We start from the raw sequence: 21,845 nt of genomic DNA, 5'->3' as shown, positions 1-21,845 counted from the left end.
TACTCTTTCACTATTTTACTAGCGTAAAAACTTACTACCATGATCTAGCATTAATTGATATAATACATAGTGTAAAAACATTACTAACACGAGCTGAAGGAAAAAAAATAATTTTACTACAATGAATGTATATATATATTCATTAAGTCATTTTCCAGAAAATTTTCCTTACAATTTTAAATAATTTTGAAAACACTTATAGTTTGGAAATTTTTTCTTATAAAATTAAATTATTTTGAACACTTATAACCAAAGCGCAATAAAATCTCAATGAAAGTGCAGCAAAAACACAATGAAAGCGTAGTTAATTATTTCACTAAAATTCATTGTGCTTTGATGCATTTTAGATCATTTTTCACTACTTTACTAGAATAAAATCTTACTACCATGACTGAAGTAATACATAGTGGAAAAAATGTTACTACATGAAATAAAGTATCAAAATTCACATATCCAAAACAGTCATAATATATCCTACCCATACCATCAACCGAATATATATATATATATATATATCAAATTCATCAATTTGTACGTCCCATGCGAGCATATTGTGATCAACTATATGATCTTTAAATAATTGAATCAAAGAATTACTGTTCCCAAATTCAATTTTTGTTCTTTTCTCATTCAAAATAAAGTTGTATGTATCCTTCTTAGAAAATCTAACATTCTAAATTCATACAACTTCCTCTATAAGATAGGAGAATGCATCAACGATTCTTATCCCCGCTTATGTCATTAATTTCAGAATTGAAGTTTTCTCATCATCAATATTCCTGCATAATCTCAAGAGGCGTTAGTCTTCTGGCCTAACCAATTCATGATTGTGTGATTCAATAAATTTTTTTCACATTCCAATTTCCAATCAACTGCAAACATAACTAAAGATGAGAATTTAGATCAAATTTTTGATATTTCAATTGAGAATTTAGATCAAATTTCTTCTTCAAATCAACTTTTGAACATACGAAGTCATTGGATTTTATGATTATGAAATTTGATCAGTAAATGTAAATCTATAATGATTCTTATGCACACTAAAGCCAATATTATGAGTATAACTGTAATAAGCATAATATGCTATTTTCTTATCTTTATATACAAATTATAAAACGAAGTAAAGCACAATAAAAATTCAGCAAAAGCACAACAGAAGTATAACAAAAGTAGAGTGAAAGCTCATTAAAGCCTAGTGAAAGTAAAACAAAAGCACACTAAAATGATAGAACTACACATCAGCCGTGTTTTCATTATGCTCTCACTATGTTTTTGTTGCGCTTCTATTACGATTTCGCGACGCTTTCACTAGGGGTGTCTATTTCGGGTCACGTGTCGGGTTCGGGTTGGACCCGGAACAGATCCGGGTTCAAACGGGTCGACCCTAACCCGACCCGGGTTGATAAACGGGTCGGAAATTCAAACCCGGACCCGATTCGGCGGGTTGTCAGGTTGACCTGACCAGACACGGGACTGGAAACGCGCGGGCGAGTGGCGAGCGCGGGTGCGCGCGTAGGTGAGCGGGCAGGGTTCGGGCCGTTTAAATAGAGCAGACAGAGCATACGACTGCCCGAACCCTGCCCGCGCGAGCTGCCTCGGGTGCGGGGCGCCGGCATTAGCAGGCGCGGCAGCGTGCGCTGGAAGGCTTTATCGTGCGGGCAGCTGAGCGGGCAGGGTTCGGGCAGTCGTATGCTCTTGCAACCCGCCAACCCGGCAACCCGCGCTCGCTGCTCAGCTGCCCACACAACAAACGGGTTCGTGGGTTGACCCGGAAACCCGTCGGGTCAACCCGAACCCGACCCGTTTTTCAAACGGGTCGAATCCAAGAACCGGAAACCAGTTTTAAAATCGGGTCGGGTCCAACCCGGATTTTCCGGGTCGGGTTTTCATGTCGTGTCAAATATTGACACCCCTAGCTTTCACTATGCTTTTGGTGCACTTTAAATATGCTTTCATTGCGCTTTCACTGTGCTTTCACTTCTATTTAGATCTACAAAGCATAGTGAAAACATATTTAAAGCACAGTGAATTTGTTGTGAAAAATTAGCAAAAAACATAGTAAAAGGACAACAAAAGCGCAATGAAAGCGCCATCAAAGAATAGTGAAAATACTGTGAAAAAACAGCATGAGCACATTTGCAATCTGCAGTAAATGCGTATTCACAAATGCGAAATGCTCTTTTGCTTTTTCTATGCAGCTGTATGCTCTTGCACTGAGAATTGATGTGCTTTATTTTATAACTTTAAAAAATTATAAAACTTTGGAAACCTTAAAACAACTTGGGATGTGATAGAAGTTTACCGATAAGTTCAAATTTGCAACAATTCCAATTAATTTAACTTTCTATTTCTGAACCTTTGCCTATCTCCTTTCAGCCTTTGTGTCCTATGAGCATTTCATCTTGGTGAGCATTGCAATAGTGTTCCTTATTTTTTCCTGTACGAGCAGGAATCAAAAGGTTTAAATATTTAGATATGAGAGTTTTACAGCTATTTTTTTTAAAATGGAGCGTCAAATTTTATATCTTTCTTAAAAAAAGTAAAAAATTATAGGCCAAATCGGATCAGTGACATAATTTTTTTTTTAAATCCAATTAAACATTTGCTTGTCTACGCTGCATGTCAGGAACTTTTATTTGATCCAGTGACCGGACGTAGAGCTACGTTCGGCAAGCGCTGAGAACGCGCCACGTAGCAGGCACAAAACCGCGGACCCGACCCGACGAATAGTGGGTATGTCGCACGTGCTTTTTTTAAATCCATGACAACCCGGTATTGTTAGGTATTGCTAGGTATTTGTCGATTTTGCTCGGCAATAATGAGAAATATCATTATGTGAAGACAAATACCGAGCAATACCGATTTTTCTAGAAAAACTCGGCATTGCTCTGTATTGCTCGGTATTGATCTTCACAGAGCGGTATTTCTTGTTATTGCCAAGCAATACCTAACAATACCGAGCAATACCGAGCAAATACTAAGTAATACCTAGCAATAAGCGAACATAGCATTCCCGGGTTCCGTTCCGGGGCAAGTCGTCGGGCCGCGCGATAAAAAATAAGAACACGTGGCGCAATCTCAATGATGACCAGAGCCCTGCATTGGGTACCCATACCCACACCCACCCATGTACCCACCCTTACACAATGAATATGGGTGGGTATGGGTACGCCCATGATCTTATGGATGGGTATGTGTGTGTATTAAATATTGAGGGATAAATCGATTTACATTGTTAATCACCGTATATCTTACTTATACTATTGCAATCATCACTACGTATTTCAATGCGCTTTCATTGTGCTTTCACTTCTATTTAGATCTGCAAAGCATAGCGAAAGCATATTTAAAGCGCAGTAAATTTGTTGTGAAATATTAGCAAAAGCATAGTAAAAGGATAACAAAAGCACAATGAAAGCCCCATCAAAGCAAAGTGAAAATGCAGTGAAAAAACAGCATTAGCACATTTGCAATATGCAGTAAATGTGTAGTCGCAAATGCGCAATGCTCTTTTGCTTTTTCTATGCCGTTGTATGCTCTTGCACTGAGAATTGATGTGCTTTATTTTATAACTTTGAAAAATTATAAAACTTTGGATACCTTAAAACAACTTGGGATGTGGTAGAAGTTTACCGATAAGTTCAAATTTGCAACAATTCCAATTAATTTAACTTTCTATTTCTGAACCTTTGCCTATCTCCTTTCAGCCTTTTGTGTCCTATGAGCATTTCATCTTGGTGAGCATTGCAACAGTGTTCCTTATTTTTCCTGTACGAGCAGGAATCAAAAGGTTTAAATATTTAGATATGAGAGTTTTACAGCTTTTTTTTTTTTTTTAAATGGAGCGTCAAATTTTATATCTTTCTTAAAAAAAGTAAAAAATTATAGGCCAAATCGGATCAGTGACATAATTTTTTTTAAAATCCAATTAAACATTTGCGTGTCTACGCTGCATGTCAGGAACTTTTATTTGATCCGGTGACCGGACGTAGAGCTACGTTCTGCAAGCGCTGAGAACGCGCTACGTAGCAGGCACAAAACCGCGGACCCGACCCGGCGAATAGTGGGTATGTCGCACGTGCTTTTTTTTAAATCCATGACAACCCGGTATTGTTAGGTATTGCTAGGTATTTGTCGATTTTGCTCGGCAATAACGAGAAATACCATTATGTGAATACAAATACCGAGCAATACCGAGTTTTCTAGAAAAACTCGGCATTGCTCTGTATTGCTCGGTATTGGTCTTCACAGAGCGGTATTTCTCGTTATTGCCAAACAATACCGAGCAATACCGAGCAAATACAAAGTAATACCTAGCAATAAGCGAACATAGCATTCTCGGGTTCCGTTCCGGGGCAAGTCGTTGGGCCGCGCGATAAAAAATAAGAACACGTGGCACGATCTCAATGATGACCAGAGCCCTGCATTGGGTACCCATACCCACACCCACCCATGTACCCACCCATACCCAATGGGTATGGGTACGCCCATGACCTTATGGGTGGGTATGGGTGTGTACTAAATATTGAAGGATAAATCGATTTACATTGTTAATCACCGTATATCTTACTTATACTATTGCAATCATCACTACGTATTTTGCATCACTTAACCACGATACGAGTACGATAAATTTTGATATGTGACTTGAAAGTTTGCCATCATAGCAAATGACAACAAGCCTCAAAGCTATCAGTCCGTGGCAGACTGTATTCAAAAAACATGGAAAGTGGGTGGGTATAAGTGGGTCCGAAATCCCGAAAGTCACCATGGGTGGGTATGCGTGGGCGAAGCCCATCCAAGTAAAACATGGGTACTCAATGGGTACTCAACCATGACCTCATATAGGACTTTGATGATGACCGAACCTAAAGCTACATGGGGCCACTGGACCTAATAATTGTTCACATGTCAGACTGAATTTAATTGAAGTGACTCCGCACCAAATAGTCTCTCCCTTTAGACCGTTAGCTACAAACGAGCGAGATTAATCTGAAGGCCGCTGCGGGTAATCGCTATGCGACCTTGTAACGGAGATATTTGGATGTGAAGATTGCATTGCCGTACTTGGAGAGGCTGAGGAACAGCGAAGCGAACTGACTGATGATGGAGCGGCACGCTGGCGAGGATTTCTCGGTGGTAGTATTGGCTTCAGACCTCGGCGTAGACGCTCGATCCCTCCTCAGTCCGGCGGAGCGTCAAGCTCGAGTGGCAGAAGACGCGGCCGCTGAGGCGCCGGAGGAGTGGCACGACTGCTCAGAAGAGGATTTCTCCGATCTGATAGCGCTTCAGGTCCTGCGATTTGAGGGTTTGGATAAGTCTGGGAATCGTATTCTTCGAATCGTCGGGAAGTATTTCCCTGGTACGTCGCCTTTTACTTTTCCGTTTTGAGATGTTTTCTTTTGCTTACTAGTTTCCTAGTTAATTGGGCTGTGTGTGGATTGTTTCTGCTCCCATGGCAAGAGGAAGATTGTTCATCCTGTTGATTTTTCCAACAATTAAGCATATTTCGGTGATGGAAGTTGCACGAGCATGCCGCAAAGTTGTTGTGGTCAAATGATTAATCCGAGTATTGGTTTGTTTTGTTGTTTAGGTTTTTCATTTCCAGTAGTTACATAAATGCCATCCAAAATATTTTGGTTTGCAAATTTAACACCGAAACTTCATTATTTACATAACCTAGCACCCCGTTAACCATGAAGAGGCGGACTGCCGCGGTCGGAGATGTTGGACCTAGAGGCGGCCTGAGTTATCTTTGAATGGGTGAATCGGGGTAGAGGCCACCTGCGGTGGGAGACTCTGGCAAGATCTGGGTTGGACGGTGGCGGGAGGCTGGAGGTTTTGGGTGGAAGAAGTGGGTATCAGCGACTGTGGATCTCACGGATTAGGCGGAGGCAACTGCGGGAGCTGGACAAAATCAGTAACAGAAGGTGTAAGCAACTGTGGGAGTTTTGAGCAAAATTGGTAGGCGGGGGCAACTGTTCGTCGAAATCACACCGTTGCGATTTCTCCGCCACAAACCTCTCCCTCTCCGTAGGTGACTGGATTGCAACGGGGAAGGTTGAGAGGGTATTACTTTTTATGCTATTTAAAGTTTTAAGTGTAAAACTTAATGTTTTGAGTGCTACGTATGTAAATCCCCCAAAATATAAATGAAGTTTAGGTAAAACCCACCTGAGATAGGATAAACTGATGAGGATTCCTGGACATGCTCTACAATGATTCTTTACAAAAGAAAGTTAGGGGAGTTTATTACTTGATAAATTTTGTCCAACTTCATTGCTTAGCATTTTATTTGTCTCAATCCTCAGCTACTGTTATTGCTGGGGAGCGCTTGAAGAGGTATGTCTTTCATAAGCTAATGGCCGAGTTACGCGATGGTCCATTCTGCATTTTGTACATGCATACTACGGTACAAAAGGAGGATAATAATCCTGGAATGTCTATCTTGAGGTGGATATATGAAGATCTACCTGTTGAGTATAAAGAAAGGCTTCAGGTTGTTTACTTTCTTCATCCTGGCCTTCGATCTAGACTTGCAATTGCCACGCTTGGCCGCCTGTTCTTAAGTGGAGAGTAAGTATTTGCTGAAACCATGCTACTTTTTGTTTGCTTTTGAATACTACTTCTGTTTACTTTTGAATAATTGTCCTGAGCTGCATGCTATAGAATTTATGATGACAATTATAATTGAGAAGTTCGCTTTGGTGGTGTAGTTTGCACAGAATTAATTTTTGATGAATATGGTATTAGAATTAAGGATCAGTTTTAAGCCCATATCTTTTTGCTTTAGTCATGGATGTTCTTACTAAATATTTGCAAGAGAATGTACCATGTTATATGCTTTTTTGTTGATGATTTTTTTTTTCTCTTTTTGTTGTTGATATTCTTCTTGTTGATAAGACTAGAGAGGGACTTGAAGGAAAACTTGAATTATGGACGTTAACACTAGATTCTAAAAGTTTTTGTTTGAGTAGATCTAAAGCCGAATACATTGAGTGTAATTTTAGTAGTAATAGACCTAGTGGGAGGATTGTGACTTTGGACGATCAAGTCATTAATAAGAGTTCACGTTTTAAATATCTCGGGTCTATTGTTTAAAGTTATGGTTAAATAGATGAGGATATTATTAGTAAAATTCAAGTTGGATGGTTGAACTGGAGTAATGCATCGGGTCTGTTGTGTGACAGAAAAATACCCCTCAAATTTTAGGAAAAATTTTATAAGATGATGGTGAGACTTGCAATGCTTTATTACACATAATGTTGGACATTAAAAGAGAAGCATAAAATTAAGTGTTGCAGAGATGAGAATGCTCGGGTGGATGAGTGGCTTCTTTCTTAGAGATAGAATGCGAAACGAGTTTATACGTGAAAAGGTTTGAGCATTTTAGATAGTTTGGACACATAAAATGTCGACCTTTCAATGACACGGTTAGGAGAGTTGAAGTATTAGACTTTGACCTATGTTAAGAAAGATAGAGGTAGAACTAAAAAGGCTTAATTAGAAAATATTAAAAATGATATTTTTTTATTAAATTTAAATGAGAATTTGACTCTTAACAAAACACAATGGAGAAAAAGGATTCATGTAGCCGCCCACGTAGTGGAATAAAGGCTTAATATTGTTGTTGTTGTAATGTGGTATTAGAATAAAGTTGAGTTTGAAATTTCGAGAATAATGCTTTAGGATGGCTGATTTAGTTTGGTTTATGCATCGTTATGCAAAGCTAAATCTCTTTGCTGATTAAAATATGATATGATTTTTCCAATTCCTTAGTTATCAGTTTAAAATTAACTAGCTTTAAATAGCTTATGTTCTTTAATCAGTTGATTGTATTGATAAATATCATTTTGGTTTGATGGAGATATTCATGAACAATGCTAGGTCTCTCTTGAGTACAATTAATGTTTGTGTGTGCATTTGGTGCCCTTTTTTTTTAGTTTGGTGCCTTTAGGAGAGCGCTGTTGAAAATGACCATTATGGTAGTAGTTTCCAAAAAGAACACAGTAATGATAGGCCATGGTTCAAGATCAATAATTCCATAGGTTTTTTTTTTTTTTTTGTCAAGTTCGTCAAAATAGCATGTGCAAGTGGATCTTTTTTGAGATAGAAATATGTGTAAATTTCACTTATGCCCTTAAGGTTTATATTGTTCTTCGCATAGGTTCGTGGCTTTTAGAAACCCTCCATGTTGCTACGTAACACTTCTTACTTAGAAATTGATCGTTGTGGTTAAATGTTAGTTTTGCAAAGTTTTTGTTTTTAATTAATGGCATTAATTTTACAGTTGCTTTAGCTAGTTTGACATTCATATACTGCAATTTTCTTATGTAAATTTGAATGATATAAAATTTTATGACCACACTCATATCATTTATAATTCAGAATGTTCTATCTGATAAAGTAAAGGTGAAGTTTTTCTCTTCTTATCTTCTTATCAGGTTATAGGGTTACGCGTTCTTTTTGAACAATCTAAGTGTTGCTATTGGTTTGGGAGGAGTGATGTCGCAGGAGTTCAAAGGTGATTTGAGGGAAGTTTCGGAAGGAGAAATGTTGCTTGCTTGGGACATCTTTGCCTAATTGGGTCATTGTCTGTTCTCATAATTGTTGACAAACCCTACCTCTCCAATGCACTTCTTCTCCCTCCCCATCTTCATCACCACACTTGGATAATCCCCTAGTGCTCTAATCACCTCACTCAACACACCCAACCGCCATCCCACAATAAAACCAATGCTAATCCTTGCATCATCATGGTCGCTATGATGATGTCCATGTTGAGGAGGATGGTGAAGCATGCCATGACGGATATAGAGGAGGTGGTGAGAATGGAGAGGTTGTGGGGTATGATGCAAAGAAAGATATGGCGTAAGAGTTTGTCCGGTAAGAAATGGGTTTGGGGAAGAAGATTGTTTGATGAATGAAGCAGCATCGAAGATGGTAGCAGATGAATGATAATTTATGACGCATCGATACGAGAATGAGGACATAGACATAGGACAACACCTATGATTGAAAATATAGAAAATGAGATATAATGGACACATCATTATAAAATATATCGTAAAAATGAAATATATGCATAATAATTAAACAATTTAATTAAATGTGAAATGAATTCATATAATAATAAATGTATAACAACTTTTCCCTCGATGGAAAAAGAAATTGGCACATCATATTATAGATTATAATTGGCTTGAAGTTGTATAAATTAATTATTTTGTAGAAAAATAAAAAAATAAATATTATAAGAAATCACGCTAAAGTATATAAAAATAAGGAAAATAAAACCTATTGTTAAACAAGCTATTAAGTTATTTAAGTAATATACTTTAAAATAAAAGTAAAGTGATCGGTTAAGTTATTTATATGATATATTTAAGTTGAAATTAATATTTAATAAACGTGTTGGAACCCCATGTCCATTAATTTTATTAATTCTTTTAATCAGACATGTAGGTGTATGTTCAGTATGTGTCAAGCATGTTTCGAGCAAGTGCACGTATCCTGTATGTATTCAAAATGACAACGCTTCATTATTATGATATGTTGATGCACCATTGACGACCATTGAAAGGTAGTATGGATGCCAATATTTGACACAACCCGAAAACCCGACTCGAATCCGACCAGAAAATTCCGGGTTAGGGTCAACCTGTCCCCGAAACGGGTCGGGTTCGGGTTGACCCTTTGACCCGAAATTGACACATTTTTTTACCCGAAAACCTATTTTGACCCGGGAACCCTGAGATTAACTCGTTTTCAACCCGGTTTTGACCCGAAAAGTGGAGATTGATCCATTTTTCAACCCGAAAACTAGCAAATTTTCCCACCCTCGGGTCATTCGGGTCATGTCGGGTTGACCCGAACCCGAAGCGGGTCGGGTTCGGGTCCGAAATACCGACCCGAGTGGGACAGGGAATTGTGATGATGTTGCTTTAGTTGTGTGATGGTAGGTGTGTCCATTATGAATTGTGTGGTTAGCGGCGAAGGGATGAATTGAAAATAGAAGATTTATAGAAGGATTTGTTGCTACTTTCACATGATTCTCACTTGGTATCATGAAGGGTCATCATTGTCGTTGACTGGAAGTGGCCGATGGAGTAACAAATGAGGTAGACGATGGGGAATTGAAAAAGGTAGTGATTGGCAATGAGGCAAACAAAGCTGTTTATGTGAAACGAGTATATATGCGAAATGGTTGGAGTGTTTTAGATGGTTTGGACACATAAAACGTCGACCTTCCCATGACATGGTTAGAAGAGTAGATGTATTAGACTTGACCTATGTTAAAAAAGATAGAGGCAAAACTAAAAATGCTTGATTAGAAAATATTAGAAATGATAATTTTTATTAAATTGAAATGAGAATTTGGCTCTTAACAGGACACAATGGAGAAAAATGATTCATGTAGCCGACCCCATGTAGTGGGTAAAGGCTTGATATTGTTGTTGTTGTAATGTGGTATTAGAATAAAGTTTAGTTTGAAATTTCGAGAATGATGCATTAGGATGGCTGATTTAGTTTGGTTTATGCTTAGTTATGCAAAGTTAAATTCTCTTTGCTGATTAAAATATGATATGCGTGCCCCAATTTTTCCAATTCCATAGTTATCAGTTTAAAACTAACTAGCTTTAAATGGCTTATGTTCTTTAATCAGTTGATTTTATTGATATATATCATTTTGGTTTGATGGAGATGAGCATGAACAATGCTAGGTCTCTCTTGAGTACAATTAATGTTTGTGTGTGCATTTGGTGCCTTTTTTTTTAAGTTTGGTGTCTTTAGGAGAGCTATGTTGAAAATGACCATTATAGTAGTAGTTTCCAAAAAGAACACAGTAATGATAAGTCACGGTTCAAGATCAATTATTCCATCGTTATTTTTGTCAAGTTCTTCAAAATAGCATGTGCAAGTGGATCTTTTTTGAAATAGAACTATGTGTAAATTTCACTTATGCCCTTAAGGTTTTCGCATAGGTTCTTGGCTTTTAGAAACCCTCTATGTTGGTAGGTAACACTTCTTACTTAGAAATTGATCTAGGGGTGTCAATATTTGACACGACCCGAAAACCCGACTCGAACCTGACCCGAAAATTTCGGGTTAGGGCCAACCCGAAATCGAAACCGGTCGGGTTCGGGTTCAACATTTCGACCCGTTTCAAAAAACGGGTCGGGTTCGGGTCAACCCTTTGACCCGTTTTTTACCCTAAAAAGAGGAAATACACTCGTTTTTTATCCGAAAAAGAGGAGATAGACCCGTTTTTGACTCGAAAACTAGCAATTTTTTGTTGGAAACGGGTCATTCGGATCGTGTCGGATTGACCCGGACCCGAAGCGGGTCGGGTTCGGGTTGACCCGAATAGTGCCGGGTCAGTTTCGGGTTCCACCCGAACCCGACCCGTGACCCGAAATTGACATCCCTAAATTGATCGTTGTGGTTAAATGCTAGTTTTGCAATGTTTCTTTTTTTTTTTAAATTAATGGCATTAATTTTACATATACTTTAGCTAGTTTGACATTCATATGCTGCAATTTTCTTACGTAAATTTGAATGATATAAAATTTTATGACCACGCTCATTTATTATTCAGAATGTTCTATCTCATAAAGTAAAGGTGAAGTTTTTCTCTTCTTATCTTCTTATCATGTTATAGGGTTAAGAGTTCTTTTTCAACAATCTAAGTGTTGCCATTGGTTTGGGAGGAGTGTTGTCGCAGAAGGTCAAAGGTGATTTGAGGAGAGTTTGAGAAGGAAAAATGTTGCTTTCTTGGGACATCTTTCCCTAATTGGATCATTCTCTTCTCATTATTGTTGACAAACCCTACCTCTCCAATGCACTTCTCCCTCCCCATCTTCATCGCCACAGATGAATAATCCCCTAGTGCTCTAATCACCTCACTCAACACACCCAACCACCATCCCACAATAAAACCCATGCTAATCCTTGCATCACCATGGTCGCTATGATGATGTCCAAGTTGAGGAGGATGGTGAAGCATGGCATGACAGCGTAGAGGAGGTGGTATGAATGGAGAGGTTGTGGGGTATGATGCAAAGAAAGATATGATGTAAGAGTGGGGAAAAAAGGGGTTTGGGGAAGAAGATTGTTTGATGAATGAAGCAGCGTTGAAGATAGTAGCGGATGAACGATAATCTAAGATGCATCTATACGAGCATGAGACATAGACATGGGATACACCTATCATTGTAAATATAGAAAATGAGATATAATGGACACATCATTATAAAATATATCGTAAAAATGAAATATATGCATAATAATTAAACAATTTAATTAAATGTGAAATGAATTCATATAATAATAAATGTATAACAACTTTTCCCTCGATGGAAAAAGAAATTGGCACATCATATTATAGATTATAATTGGCTTGAAGTTGTATAAATTAATTATTTTGTAGAAAAATAAAAAAATAAATATTATAAGAAATCACGCTAAAGTATATAAAAATAAGGAAAATAAAACCTATTGTTAAACAAGCTATTAAGTTATTTAAGTAATATACTTTAAAATAAAAGTAAAGTGATCGGTTAAGTTATTTATATGATATATTTAAGTTGAAATTAATATTTAATAAACGTGTTGGAACCCCATGTCCATTAATTTTATTAATTCTTTTAATCAGACATGTAGGTGTATGTTCAGTATGTGTCAAGCATGTTTCGAGCAAGTGCACGTATCCTGTATGTATTCAAAATGACAACGCTTCATTATTATGATATGTTGATGCACCATTGACGACCATTGAAAGGTAGTATGGATGCCAATATTTGACACAACCCGAAAACCCGACTCGAATCCGACCAGAAAATTCCGGGTTAGGGTCAACCTGTCCCCGAAACGGGTCGGGTTCGGGTTGACCCTTTGACCCGAAATTGACACATTTTTTTACCCGAAAACCTATTTTGACCCGGGAACCCTGAGATTAACTCGTTTTCAACCCGGTTTTGACCCGAAAAGTGGAGATTGATCCATTTTTCAACCCGAAAACTAGCAAATTTTCCCACCCTCGGGTCATTCGGGTCATGTCGGGTTGACCCGAACCCGAAGCGGGTCGGGTTCGGGTCCGAAATACCGACCCGAGTGGGACAGGGAATTGTGATGATGTTGCTTTAGTTGTGTGATGGTAGGTGTGTCCATTATGAATTGTGTGGTTAGCGGCGAAGGGATGAATTGAAAATAGAAGATTTATAGAAGGATTTGTTGCTACTTTCACATGATTCTCACTTGGTATCATGAAGGGTCATCATTGTCGTTGACTGGAAGTGGCCGATGGAGTAACAAATGAGGTAGACGATGGGGAATTGAAAAAGGTAGTGATTGGCAATGAGGCAAACAAAGCTGTTTTTGAGTTTGTATGAGTTGGGGAGGAGGAATGAGTGAAAGAGGTTGGGTGGTGGAGCACGAGGAAATGTTGAGAGAGAGAGAGAGAGAGAGAGAGAGGAGGTGATGTCGATGAGATCAACATAAAGATGTTAATGAGAAAATAGAGAGCTAATATTTGGGGCACTATTTGTCATTTTTCTCTCAATTAAAGATTATGTTAAGAGCATGACTTTCATGAAAGAATTATGCGAGGGATTAAAATGGAGCTTTTATTTTAAATGCGGGCCTACCTGAAGTGTGATATAAATCTCTGGATCCTTTGGGATTTTTATCCTTGAAATGTTAAATTATATAAAAAGTAGCTACAAAAAATCATCTGTATGAGTAGTTATTTCTCTATTGCTAGCAATTGTTTGTCAAAGTTCTTCCATCCTTTTACATATATTAAAATAAATTCCTTTAAAATTCCAAAAGCCTGTTGATATTTTACTATTTCAACCAAAATACTTCATTATTCGTGGGACATATTATTTGGTAATTTGAAATTTCCTAATACCAACCTTCTCTACATCTTACACTAGGAGAACCCATCTCCAAGTAGTTAATAATAAAACTTGGTGTTGTCTTCATGCCATTCCTTGGTTCAACCCATTTGCAATCGCCGATCTCTAGCTGGAGATGGCATCGGGGTGTATATCATTTATTTTTCAAACACTCTTCTTACCCTTCACCATTCAAAACCCCCTCTGCGCCACCCTCTTCTTGTTTTCTTTATTGTCGTTGAATCAGACACTTCTATGCAAAAAATAACAAATTCTCGGGCATCAATAATCATATTGTATGCAATGCTAACCAGATTGCTTTAGGTAATAATGTGACTCGGTTTAGTCATAACTATGGAATTACTAATCATATTAATTATGACAGCAAACTATAGTATTAGAAATACAAAATACTTTGTGGTCACAGCATTACTGCCATTGGTTGCAATACATTTTTATTGTAACATTAGCTAAATTCATTACAATACTGAGTCATTGATTTTAACAATAATTTGTTTGAACAAAAAAACAATAAAATCTGCTATTAACCAGATTGGTTTCAGAAATAACTAACTTAAACTACAATAGCAACCTTTTTTTGGGTGGTATGAATTGCTTTGTTTGTTATTTGATAAGATAAGATAGGAAAAAATATAGAGAAAAGAAGACATGTATTAATAAAATTTTTGTAATAATAATAATAATAATTAAAAATTTAATTTAAACTCGTATTGGCTTGCTCACTGAAATTTTGTCGCTTGAGCGCATTAATTTTGTCTCGTATCATACGCACCTGTGGGTTTTTCATCGATTTTCTCGTGTCGGCACCTAGGCAATATGGTTGTTGTTTCCTAGTGTTTGGGATGTTCTGAACACGGTTGTTCAGTTCCTTTTTCAAACAGAGGTCATCAAGACGCGTAACATTGCACACGTGATTTGATATTTTCGACCATTTAGCTCGAGTTGATTGATAGGAGTTCTCTTTGAGTAATTTTGACATTTCGGCTACAATGATGCAATATGTTTCATAATCGAAGGTTATTAGCAGAAATTCACTTACAAGTGCACTCGTAGTTCGTCATTTTCACCATCCACTAAGGTTGTGCACGGAGGGCGTCTCTTTGATGATTTTGATGTTTCAGATATGTCGGGGATATTCATTTTTCTTAGCGGATGATGTTTTGGATGATTTTGCGCAACTTCGAGGAACGTCGTACCCACTTGTGCAACGTCACATCACTTGGTTGTTGATTTCATCAGATGTCCTCACATTTACCATCCAACACATTTTAGGGGTCGACAGCTTTGAGCGTACAACATTTCAAATGCAGGAATTTTATGTTTTTTTGTATTTGGTTGAGTGTACAATAAATTTAATGTATTTTCTTAGGAGTTTCACATTGGTAACTGGTTTATTCTTTTATGTTTTTTGGAATTTTTCAGATTCATGCAAATTTCAAACACATTGTGCCAGACAATGTGACTTTTCGCTCACGCCAGCCATGCAATCTCGGTGTTCACACAACTTTTCCATCCCCTCAACCTTGTTTATGACATTGTTGTTTACTAGTGCTTGGGCCCTCATTGACGTCCACCTCCTTATCTTCTTTGTGACTCCACCTCCAACTTAGCAGCCGCATGCAACAGCACCATGATCTCTCTGTTGCTTCTAAGCACTTGATCCATGCCCTAAATCCAACATCAAGAAGTATTTCAAATACATTGACTTTAGTTTACACTGTATTTAGATTAAAATTAGATTCCAAATGTGTGCAACCAAACAACTTCTTAAATAGTTTTGGCATGTATGAAGAAAGATAGAAAATGCTCTAATTAAATAAATAGATGAAAATAATGTTAGGGTTTTAATAAGAAGTGGTAGCCCTAAGATTACTGGTCTAGAATTTATTCAAAATGATTTGTGAGGAATATATTTAACTCCTTATACAACACTCCACAGGAACAAATGAAGATGAGGATTCAGGGAGCTAAACCCAAATTGTTAGATAAGGCTAATGATGATAATGAATGTTATATGTGGTTGATGAAAACACAAGGAATGTTCTATAAATTTCTAATAATTTTTTGGGAGGGAAATATGGAAGGGAAAAAACTGAATTATAACCCAAATATTTTGGTAATACTAAGGTAGAAACAAAAAAGAACTTAAAATAAGGTATAAACTAAAGAGGATTAAAAGTATTCTTTGGTTGTCAATTTACCGTTTTACTTATCCTCAAAACTAACAAAATGATTAGCTCCAATGAAATTAGATTGCAATTTTATGAAGAAGTCTATCTAATCATAAAGCTAGCACTTCCATCTTAATTGTTTACCTTCGGCTTTTTTGCCTTTCTTTTTGTGCCATTTATAAATCATTTAAAATGCTGAAAATGTTTATATGCACTTTGAAACCAACATCCTTTACATATAATACTATCGTTTAACAAATAAAGCACCAAAATTATTCTCTTTCAACATCATGTATTATAGAATGTATTAAAAAGTTTTGATCTACAATTTTTAAATCCAACGTGAGTATTCTCTAAGTAACATGGTCAGCGATGAATTAAAAAAGAAAGTTTTTGCTGATCATCTTTTTAGGAGAATCTATCTTAGAAGAGGAGAGACAATTAGAGTTGGGGATTTAGGTTCACTTTTATTTGTCCTCAAGGTGGAACAAAGAAAATTGTCGCTGAAACACTAGAATAAAAAATGGATTGTCACTGGGTCGAATGATCCCTGCCTCCAGCATCTCTCTGATCAATTTTGCGATCTCATCCTTCTGGAGTTGGGGAGAATGGTACGGATGAACACGGATATGTGAGAGTCCTTCCTTCAAAATGATAGCATGCTCGTATTCTCGCAGAGAAGGCAACCCTTGAACTGGCTGGAACACCTCTCGATACTGTTGTAGGAATAGATGAACCATGTCTGGTGCTTTTATCCTTCCCCCATCTTTTTCTCCTTCTAAACTCTGTAGCTCCACCAACTATCTCACTCATTCACCATTTTCCCTTCTTGGAAGTGGCTCCAAATGTGGCATCTCATATTCTTTCACCATAATTTTTACCTCCCGATCCTCCCTTATCGAACTCCTCCCGATCTCCTTTCCCTTAGATTTGGCCAAGGGAATTCCGGCCAAATCTTTGTTAGGTTTAGCAATCGAAACTGCCATTGGTGTTCCGGATTGTATCTCCATGAGCTTCCTTAATATCTCCTCCACCTTTCCCAATCAGTTTTCCATAGATGTAAACCTTCTTTCCATGGTTGAGAACTTTTTCTCCACATTGGATTTGATTTGCTCCATCTTCCTTTCCAACGCCTCGACCTTCTTTGTTGTCATAGGTCCCAAAAAAGTGCTCTAATGCCAATTCGATACACCTTGGAGTCAATTTCAGCAAATCACAGCAGAAAATCCTCAGAAAACAACAGAATTTGGAGGAAATAGTGGTTGATTTCGATTAATAACTCAACAAGAAACAAAAGATACAAGCGATCTACAACTAGAGAGGTAGATCGTCTCTCACAGTCAACCTAGATGCCATTAGGAAGCCCTCACAGAAGAAACTACAACATAAAACTCCAAAGAAAACATAACCCTTACACAAAATAAAATCCCTATATAAGCTCCTACTCTTCTTTCCAATTCTCCTACTAACATATGGAATAATTGGTTTATTGGCCCCCACAAGGGGGAAGAAATTTCAGCCCTTTTGCCCCCCATGGCTGGTCCACCCCTGGCTACTGGGCCGGTTGTAGGACCGGTCCTGCTTGACTGGTCGTAACAATATCACCCCTATTATTTTCTTTATTATTTTATTCTCTCTCTCTCTTCTGTACTATGTAGACATAACAGCTCCACTTAATATTTCTCTTAAACTTACTCAACTGTCTTTGCAAAGAATGATTGAAGCTCCAACTAGTATTTGTGTTTGATTCATTAACTTATTGAGTCTCATGCAAGCTATTCATGAACATGAATACTATTTGAAAGTCATAGATAAATTCAATGTTTAAAATTGCGTAATTAGGTATTGAGACATTTTTTGTTCATGAGACGAGGTGTTAAGCCTCAAGGCGCTTTAAGGTATGAGCCTCAAAATAAAAAATTGTGGTAAGTGCAAAAAATTGTTAAAATTAAAATTTTATATAATACACAAAGAATATGTTAAAAGATGACTTTATCTTTCTATTGAACTACGAAGTAACACAATGACATATGAAACATAAAAATGTACAAGATGTAAAGTGGCTAGTGATAAATTGTATGAAATATAATTAAAATACAAATATTACATGAGCAAAAATTATTAAATATAGAAACTACATAAAAGTAGCATATAACATTAAGTTCAACTCCAACTTCTTTCTTTCTCATTTCCCTACACATACATTTAATTTCTAAAAAAGATTGAAATAGATGACACCAACTAAAAAATCATCTGTATTGTCATCACTGAGAGGATCTTTATTTGAGTCGTCATTATGACAAATTGGTCTCTCCCGTTTCATCCTGTGGAGTCAAATGCCTCCCAATATGATTCTTCATTTATTTCAGGCATCTTTCTCTTTCATAAATATTATTCAACAACATAAAGTTGAGATTAATACTCTAAAATTTTTAGAGGTGGTGGTGTGCGGCTTTTAAGTGATTCTTGATGGCGGCTACGACGGTGGTGGTTGTGGCGAAGGTGACGGGCTGGAGGTTAAGGCAGTTGAGAGTAAGTTGCTGCGACTCGGGGGTGCACGAAGTGTGATTTGTTCGGAGCTTTACTTTAGGATTTATGTAAGTTTTAAAATATAAGGCGTAAGCCTTATGCCAGTGAGGCGAGGCGCACCTCAAGGCGGGCCTCAACCAAGTTGAGGCGCAAGCCTCATAAAAAAACTCAAGGCATAAGCCTCAAGGCGTTTTTTACTGGAATTGTATAGAGGCGGGCCTCAAGGCGAGACTCATATTGTGCAATTTTAAACAATGGATAAATTATAGAATAAACATGTAGCCACATATATGTACATATATTCATACAAATATAAATATGTAAATATGAACATACACAATCTATTCTTGCATATGCACGCATATATACATAAAACATATGAGTATATATCAACTCCTTTATATGTATGCATGAATTTATGTTTATATAGACATAACTAAGCTTATATCAATCCAAACATGATTGAACATGGCCTTGTTCGTGTTTGGTTTGTTTAACACATGAGCTTATTAAAACTAGTCAAACTGAAGCTAATTATCAAACCGAACACGATCAAATATGAACACAGCTTTTTTTATAACCCTAGCTCCAATAATATATGAACTTTAGTGAGCTTACATCAACATGTGTTGCTTGATAATAAAGTGGTCAAGCCCAACTAATCGTAGTCTTATCAGCACTTTGGGTTTGGATCCAGTGATTTTGACATGAATCTGGTCTGAATAACCGTTAGATAGGATTATAATTTGAGTAGGGTCAAGTTCAAACCCAATTTGACTCATGGCCTATGTTAAGATGTTTGGATGGGGCTTTCAGTCTACTTGGTTAATCAACAGAAGGAATGATGATGTTTGGTTTGAATTGCTAAGAAGAGAAAACAAATGGGGTTGGCAGATGGGAAAACTAATGAGGTTTGACGAAGCAAGTGACAAAAGGATTGGAGCTAAGGTAGTGGATTTAGACTATTAGAGAAATTTTATTGGTCTAAGTTTGTATAGTTAAATGGAAATATTATATAAATATTTATAGTTGCTCATATATCTATATAAGATGATATATGTGTATATCTCAATCGGCCTAGGCCAGCAGCGTTTAGTGACCTAATCTGGCATTAGATTTTGGATTGGTTCATTGTTTGGATTGGCAATTGGGTCTAAACTGTTATACGAATATGTGAATGATTGGTTCGGATTTCATATCAGATCAAGCCAAGATGCCCCCACCTGAATTAATTCGATAATGTTGAAGCCAAGAATTACGATAATCATCATTCATGATGTTAGTATTGGAACTTTTAGCATATATGATAACATTACCCCCCAGTGTTTTTATTTTTCCATTCGAATGTACTGCTCTATTGACAATCTATGTTGCACTGTTATGAACATAGCGACACAGACACGAACATGGGACATGACAATTATTAAAAATATAGGATACAATTACAGCACAGATACGATATTATAATTTACAAATCATGCATCAAAATTAAGAAAACAATTAAAGTATAATATTAAGAATGACAAAATAATAATAAAGCAAAATCATAAGTAGTTATATAGCTTATAATATCAAAAAAATTAAGCATAAAATATCTAATATAATATCAAACACATATACATAAACTGTCTAGTTATTATCATAATTTAAATCAAGCTCAAATCAGTTTTGGGTTTCAATAAAAACCATTTATCAAATTTTCCATAGTATTAACCGTTTAGCATAAAGAGATGAAGATTGAGTTCTGCCACGTCCATTTGTCATGTAAATGTCTAAAAATAACCTAATTAAGAATCTAAAAAGGTTTGATCTAAGGTTTAGCCATTGAGTTGGTGCCATGTGTTGAACACTCTCACAGTGGTTATAAGTTATAACATAATGCGCTGAGGAATATGTGTCGAAGTGGTACTACATCACCAACAACACTATAACAAAAAAATTGACTAGAAGAAAAAAAAAAGTATATAACTTAACTCCTAGAAAAATAAAAATTTCTATCACGGTATTACCTTATTTGATTTTCACTGAAGTTTCACGTGAACGGAAGGATGGGTGGGCCTGCGGCTGGAGCTGGAGTTTCTCTCCATTTCTTGTCTTTGACCTTATCACTTGAGCACGTCGAGATCGTGAATGGAGGATTGGAGCGGAATCGGCCTGTCGTCGATCGTCTTCCTCGTCACTGGAGTAGAACTTGTCGCTAGTGAGGAACTCATCACCATAGCGGAACCCTAATCATTACGCCTGCGCCTGTATTGCAGGAACACGATGGAGCGGGATGCAGTTCAGGAGGGAGCATGTCCGATTTTTTCAAATTATTATTTTATTTGGACACTATCGTGTCTGACACGTATACCAACCGTATCGGACGCGTGACCGGTCCGACACTACATTTCTTATCAAATTGGAGTGGCGGAGCATCTTAGTTGAATTCAATAAACAATTTGAATCCACGACTTCTAATGTGTTATGTTTAACCTTGCAGCATATACTGGAAAATAAAGTATGTAAGCCGATTACAGTACCTGTGGGAAGACATAAAGAAAGGCCAGGTTGAGATCCCCGAGTTTGTTCGGCGTCACGACGAAGTTCTTGAGCACAGGCCATTAACAGACTATGGCATAGAGCCTGATCCTCTCCATCTAACTGGTGTGCCTGCCATGGAGTCTTCATTTGGAAGGTATGAAGATAAATGGCCTTCCCGGGATTATATGTAATTAGTAAATATTTCTCTTGAAATCTAATAATGATAACATAGTGTGAATAGCACTGGATTCCGGCTAATCCGGTTGGTAAGGATCTTAAAAAGTTATTGCCGAGGAGATTTGAATCTCTTTTGTCAAAATAAATCTAAGTAGTAGAACTTCAGGTTGACATACACAAGCTCTAATAAGTTATATTCTTGTGATTAATGGCACTATTGTTACTGCAATCTTTGCCATAAAGTTGGACCAAGTCATGAAGGTTATTATTGACGATAAATAATTTTCATGCTTTAATATAACTGTGATTTATTGTCGCTGCTGCAATTGTGCTTCATTTCCAGTTTTGAGATCTTCCTTTTTTCATGTTTTGTGCATGCCAACAGGATTTGTTAAAGACTATCTTGATAGCCGTTTGTTTGAGATAATTTTTTTGCTAATTTTTAAATTGTTTTTTATATAAAATTTCTTGTTCAATAAATTTTTGTACTAAAAATTACTTTAAGAAGGAATAAAAAAAAGGCTCT

The 21,845-nt window shown here is 37.0% G+C and overlaps 1 protein-coding gene across 1 annotated transcript; it reads left to right on the top strand.

Moving 5' to 3' along the window:
- Window positions 1-4,944: 4,944 nt before the first annotated feature.
- Window positions 4,945-21,384, top strand: LOC110094309 (ganglioside-induced differentiation-associated protein 2). Its single transcript, XM_020819512.2, has 3 exons — window positions 4,945-5,362; window positions 6,312-6,576; window positions 21,102-21,384. Exons 1-3 carry the CDS (start codon window positions 5,104-5,106, stop codon window positions 21,331-21,333), a joined length of 756 nt encoding a protein of 251 aa, XP_020675171.1. The 5' UTR covers window positions 4,945-5,103; the 3' UTR covers window positions 21,334-21,384.
- The last annotated feature ends 461 nt before the right edge of the window (window positions 21,385-21,845 follow it).

This window comes from Dendrobium catenatum, unplaced genomic scaffold (genome assembly GCF_001605985.2).
Source record: "Dendrobium catenatum unplaced genomic scaffold, ASM160598v2 fragScaff_scaffold_290, whole genome shotgun sequence".
In the NCBI taxonomy this organism is placed as follows: Eukaryota; Viridiplantae; Streptophyta; class Magnoliopsida; order Asparagales; family Orchidaceae; genus Dendrobium; species Dendrobium catenatum.
Note: the sequence above shows the minus strand (reverse complement) of the source record. Positions and strands in the feature narration are given on the sequence as shown.

Coding starts and splice junctions, on each gene's coding strand:
- LOC110094309 (XM_020819512.2), top strand. CDS start 5,104: ATGATGGAGCGGCACGCTGGCGAGGATTTCTCGGTGGTAGTATTGGCT. Junction 5,363..6,311: donor CGTCGGGAAGTATTTCCCTG/GTACGTCGCCTT, acceptor CTCAATCCTCAG/CTACTGTTATTGCTGGGGAG. Junction 6,577..21,101: donor CGCCTGTTCTTAAGTGGAGA/GTAAGTATTTGC, acceptor TTAACCTTGCAG/CATATACTGGAAAATAAAGT.